Below are 6042 nucleotides of genomic sequence, written 5' to 3'. Positions count from 1 at the left end.
ATACATTGCAAGAAATGGTTGATGTATCAGTTACCTGCCTGTATCTAAGAAAGTTTAAAGACTCAGCAAACCTGAAATTGCTGGAGTCTCTAATAGAAATTTGCTCTATTGCAATGCTGAATGAGTTTTTCAGTCCACACTACTTCTTGCTTGTCTCCTTGTCTTACACTGTCCTCTGTCCTGTTCTATTACAGGGTCTCTGGACTGCAATGATGAGGAAGCCTCGGAGAAGGTCCCGACAGAACTTGGAGGGGAGACGTTCTCCCTCGCCCTACAGCCTCAAGTGCTCACTGACTCGGGAGACACTGACGTACGCACAGGCCCAGAGGATTGTGGAAGTAGACATTGATGGGCGGCTTCATCGCATCAGCATCTACGATCCCTTAAAACTCATCACAGAAGACGAGTTGACTGCCCAGGACATCACTGAGTGCAACAGCAACAAGGAAAACAGTGAGCAGCCCCTTTCCCCTTCCAAATCGAAGAAAACCCCTTCCAAAGGCAAGAAAAAGGAGTCCTGCTCCAAACATGCACCAGGGATGTCTTTACACTTACCCCAGCCCAACTTCCGTCTGGTGGACTCTTTCAGCCAGCCAGATGCCCCTCCTCTCCCTGCTGCCTACTACCGGTATATTGAAAAGCCTCCTGAGGACCTTGATACAGAAGTGGAGTATGACATGGATGAGGAGGATCTGGCATGGCTGGAAATGGTCAACGAAAAAAGAAGGGCTGATGGTTTTGGGACAGTTTCTGCTGACACTTTTGAGCTGCTGGTGGATCGGTTGGAAAAGGAGTCGTACCTTGAGAGCCAGAACAATGGGACTCAGCAATCCCTCATTGATGAGGATGCCTTCTGCTGTGTCTGCATGGATGATGAGTGTCATAACAGCAATGTCATCCTGTTCTGTGATATCTGCAATCTGGCTGTGCATCAGGAGTGTTATGGTGTGCCCTATATCCCTGAGGGACAGTGGCTTTGCCGTTGCTGTTTACAGTCCCCCTCTCGCCCAGTGGATTGTGTTCTTTGCCCAAACAAAGGTGGAGCCTTCAAGCAGACTAGTGATGGCCGCTGGGCTCACGTGGTTTGTGCCATCTGGATCCCAGAGGTCTGCTTTGCAAACACTGTGTTCCTGGAGCCCATTGAAGGGATCAATAATATCCCCCCAGCTCGGTGGAAACTCACATGCTGTATCTGCAAGCAGAAGGGCTTGGGAGCTGCTATCCAATGCCACAAGGTGAACTGTTACACTGCCTTTCATGTCACCTGTGCCCAGCGAGCTGGTCTTTTCATGAAGATTGAACCTATGAGGGAGACCAGCATCAATGGCACAACATTCACTGTACGCAAGACTGCCTATTGTGAGTGTCATTCCCCACCTGGGATGGTGAAAAAAGGATCTCCAGCTGCTGGTGATGATGGGCAGGAGGACACTGTGAAGGAAGATGGAGAGGAGGAAGCCGATTCTGTCCCTCCCAAAGGGTCTCTGAAAAAGAACCAAATGAAATTGAAGCAAAAGATCAAAAAGGACCCTGGTGACATGACCAATGGGTGTTTGTCTGTGCCCTTGGTGACTGTCACACAAATTCCCTCTTACAGGTGAGTTTTGCAGATTTAGAGAAGGAGCTGAACAGCTGGAGCTGAGCAGGGTTTGTTTTAAGGACTCGGTCCCTCTTATGTTGTCCATGGAAGCACTGAATCTTCAGTCAAGACAGTTAACACAGTTACTCCTGATTAGCTTTCTTCCACGTGGGTGTCACTGGCACACTGGTTTCCTTGCTTTGCAGAGCAGCCGTACCAAACTGTTGTGTAATGCAGACTGGGTGGTGGTCCCTAACAGCAAACACCCATCTAGCATATGAATTCACATAGGTGTCTGTGAAGGTGTTTTTAAAATACTTCAGGCATTACAGACTGGCAGGCTGGTAGGGGTCATCCTGCTAGTAAATGTTCTTAAATCTCATTTCATAGTTTCTTAATTCTTCCTTTTATTACAGAGCATGTCAAACCTGTCAGTGTTGGAAGCAGCTTTGAATTTAGCTGCCCAGCTCTCTCTCATGCAGAACTAGGTAGTGTTGAATTTTTGTTTGGTGCCTTAGGAAGTGTGTTGATGTGTTGCTGGTATTTTAACAGCTAAGCTTTGGAAGATGCTGATAAGGCACCATTTATAATCTAAGAATAGTAAGCAAAGGTTAAAATAGGTGATATATTATTCTTGTTCTGTCAAGTTTGTTTCCCAGGCTTCATCTTAATAATATCAGACTTAAATGGTTCCCAGGAAACTTCTCGGCACAGAAAGCAGTTTTGAAATTAAGGCTTGCCTCTGAATTGGTGACTGCATACTTTGACTGTGCTGTGTCAAGTGCTTGCAGAGATCCTCCAGTCAAGCTGCTACCAACCCAGAGATATATTGTGAAAAGCAGACACGTATGTCTTCATGGTGAGACGATCCCAGATTGTACCAGTTCACGCATACTTCAGTGCGCATTGACACAACACTGCAAAGCTTCATTGGGAAACCTGAGGGCCTGCAGAGTCACTATTGCTTTGCAGCTGGCTCCATGACATCTCTTTGCTTCCTTCAGGCTGAACAAAATTTGCAGTGGGCTCTCTCTCCAGCGGAAGAACCAGTTCATGCAGAGGCTCCACAACTATTGGCTGCTGAAGCGGCAGGCAAGGAATGGGGTGCCCCTGATCCGGCGCCTGCACTCGCACCTCCAGTCCCAGAGGAACGCGGAGCAGGTACTGGTCCCGAGCTGAATGCACATGAGAGGACAGAGAGCTTGCGTTCCAGGGCAAGATGTGCTTGATGCATGGCTGGGAAGGGGAGTGAGGGTGAAAGGATCAGAGCCCTGATTTAAGTCTCTTTTGGTCTCTTGGTATGCTCATGCCTCAAGAACTGAGTTAGTATATTAATGGGATATACATCATGTCACTAAAATTGGTGTTGATGAGACAGCAGTTAAGAGTTTTTCCCCTAAGTCAGGAAACCTAGTATTGTGTAAAGGTGTGATGGGCCCTTGGTGGACTTATCTGTGGTGAATTATAAAACCACGTTCCTTGCAAGTGATTAAAGAAAACGGGTGTTATCTCCAGAGTTCCGGCCAAATTCCAGTTTGGGTCATTCTTCCTGCAGCTTCAATTTCTGTCCATCCCATGCACCGTCATGTGGAAGTTTAGACATAATAATCAGCTCTGGACTCCTTTCCTTCCTTCTCTGAGCTGGTGTCTAGAGCTCAATGCTATTAAACAGCACTGCATTTGGCATGAGAAGTAGTTGGTGAAGTAATGAAGCAGCTGGACTCTACCCTCTAACATATGATGTCAGTAGGTATTGGGCACATGGTGTGCATATATTTTTACTGTAGTCAGGAATTTATAGACTTTTGGTTTGCAAGAAAACTGCTCTGGGTGAAAATAAAAGAAGTATTTCCTTCTCATCAGTGTGAAGCTTGGGAAAGTGCAGCATTTCCTTGGTGTATTACATTAGCAATTTACCATAAGTAAGTTCTTAAAAACAAATGTCTTATTAATATAAACTATGAAGATCTCGCGAAGCAATTGTCCTCTCTTGGCAATTATGTGGAAGTGTATGCACTTAAGGTATATCCTTAAGTGATATACCTTAAGGGTGATAGTGTTGTGAAGCCCCTGAACTGTGTCTTGGAAGGTGTAACCTTATCTCCCAGTGTTGGCTGTTCCTTTGTATTTTGGCAAATGACTTTCTGTGGCTCTATTTCTTATCGGTTACAACGAGTATAATAATAGCTCTTTTCTCCCCTATGTTTGCTTGCCTTGCCTTTATACTGTAAATGCTTTGAGCTGCTGCTTCGATGCACAGCACAAAAAAAATAAAAAATTCAGCCTTTGTAATAAACTTGGATATAAAATCAGGGAGGGTGTAAATGAGCATGCATTGGAGCATGTTCCCAGAGTGTAGCTACAGTGTAATTTAGGCTAACTTCAGAGATAACATAAAATCCAGAAAGGCTGATGTGCTTGTTAGACAGCTAAATGCTGTAGGAAGAAGGAGACATGGTCTGAACAAGAGGCAAGTGAATAGAAGGAAGACTATGAGAGCAATTCACAAGGGATGCCTAGAAAAAGAGGGAAACACAGGAAGTCAGTTCTGTTTTTATCTCATCCTACTGCTATATCTTACAGAAGGAGCAGGATGAGAAGACCAGTGCAGTGAAGGAAGAGCTGAAGTACTGGCAAAAACTGCGGCATGACTTGGAGCGTGCTCGACTGCTCATTGAGCTAATCCGTAAGAGGGAAAAACTCAAACGAGAGCAGGTAGGTAGTTCTAGCTGCTGAGTTGCTGCACTTAGCTTCAGTCCCATAGAAGCACTCCATGTTGCAGGAGGTAGAGGAGGGACACAACAGGTTTTCTTGAGTCTTTTCCTCTTTCGTAGAGTCTGACTCTTGGATGTGCAGAGCCATCTCTCCCTGTGTCAGTCACAGGTTTGCACTGTGCAGCCTCTGCCCTCAGAACCAGGGCTGGACTGCAGAGTGCTGAGAAAATGTATTTGTGTAAGTAATTGTGCATTTGATTCCTGACCTATATCACTCCTTCTGCTTCTGGGCATGAACCAAATGTTTTGCAGAGTAGAAGTTAGATCTCCTTTCATGATTATTTCAAGAGTTTGGTAATACTCCAGAGAAGGGTCTACATCACAGTTCAGCTCTTCTCTCACCCAGCATATGATGAGCCTGTACCTGTGGCCTCAGGCATTGCCTGGGTGCTTTCAGGCTGTCTGCAGAGAGCCAGGCCGAGGAAAACCAGCCTCCTCTGTGATCACGGCTCCTCTGAGAGCAATTTTTTTGTGGCCAGAAACTACCCACAGCTTTTCTGGAGTCCTTTTGATGCCAGTACTGGGTCATTTGCTGCATTACCCTTGATTTACAGCAGTGTCTCAGTCCTGCTTGCTGTATGGACATATTTTAGGTAGGAGGATCAAAAAAAATACCCTACTCTTGGGCTTTGTTCACTTTTGATATCTTGATATATCCCTATCACAGTTGGCTAAATCCGTAAAACCTTATGGAAACTATGGTGTGCTTTATAAAAGGGTAAGATATCTCAGAAAAGTGTATCTAGTTGAAACTCTGTGCCAGCCCAGCTTCTAGGTGAGTGGAAAAGGATGCTTCAGCCTCCTGCATCTTTTTTTGTCTTCTTTCCTATTTTGGGGGAAATGTGTGGTCTTTATATCCATCTTAATTCATTCTCTCACTGATGCTTAACACGTCAAATACAGTTTGTTTTGTGTAAACAGACTTGCTTACCTTTGCTACTGAAGTGGTTGATTTCATGACATTATAATATGATTATTATAAGAGCAAAGAAATTAAAGTGTAGATAGGACAAATACTTTTATCCTGTTCCAGTCTTTGAATAGATTTTCAGTGTAAGAGATTAAACCAGTGCTACAACTTGTTTGCTCAAAATCAAACATTATTAGAGACGTCATAAAGGATATAAGAAACTGTATTAGGAATTTGCAGACATCTAACCACTGTTCTCGTTTGACCTCTGCCTTGAAGTCCGAGAGCTTATATCTTAAACTTTGCTTATGCTCTCTAGTCTAATGATGGATATTGTCGTTCATGTAAATGCCTGCATACTTTTGACTTTTCTATAATGTTGCTAATTGGCATAATAATATTGTGAGGCAGGGAGTGCTACAGGATGATTTACCAGGCATGAAAAGCTTCTGCCTGTTCTCATTTTTGGTTGTATTATCTTTTAATTTTCTGGGGTTTCCTCTTGTTTTAACTTTGTGAGATTGAATAAACAGGAGTTCCTCATATAGAAGGACTGGACTATGCAGTTAGACTCTGCAAAGTGCCATTTGCTAATGTACATCCTGCACATGGAGAGTACAAGGAGTTTGCCAGAAGTTCTTCAGCAATGAGTCTACCCAGACTAGTGATATATCGACCTGAGGTTTCCACCACTGAGTAGAGCTGGGGTGATGATTCATGAGAAACTGGAGGAAGATACCACTCACATATCCTGTCCTCAACAATTGTGCTCATTGTTA

General features: G+C 44.3%; 1 protein-coding gene across 1 annotated transcript in view; it reads left to right on the top strand.

Moving 5' to 3' along the window:
- The first annotated feature begins 212 nt into the window (after window positions 1-212).
- Window positions 213-6042, top strand: part of BRPF3 (bromodomain and PHD finger containing, 3) — a 20160-nt gene continuing 14330 nt past the window's right edge. Inside the window, exons 1-3 of the mRNA XM_009074306.1 lie at window positions 213-1597; window positions 2584-2740; window positions 4163-4308. Coding sequence (XP_009072554.1) covers window positions 213-1597; window positions 2584-2740; window positions 4163-4308 — 1688 coding nt within the window. The remainder of the gene's footprint in view (window positions 1598-2583; window positions 2741-4162; window positions 4309-6042) is intronic.

This window comes from Acanthisitta chloris, unplaced genomic scaffold (genome assembly GCF_000695815.1).
Source record: "Acanthisitta chloris isolate BGI_N310 unplaced genomic scaffold, ASM69581v1 scaffold5425, whole genome shotgun sequence".
Taxonomy (NCBI): Eukaryota; Metazoa; Chordata; class Aves; order Passeriformes; family Acanthisittidae; genus Acanthisitta; species Acanthisitta chloris.
Note: the sequence above shows the minus strand (reverse complement) of the source record. Positions and strands in the feature narration are given on the sequence as shown.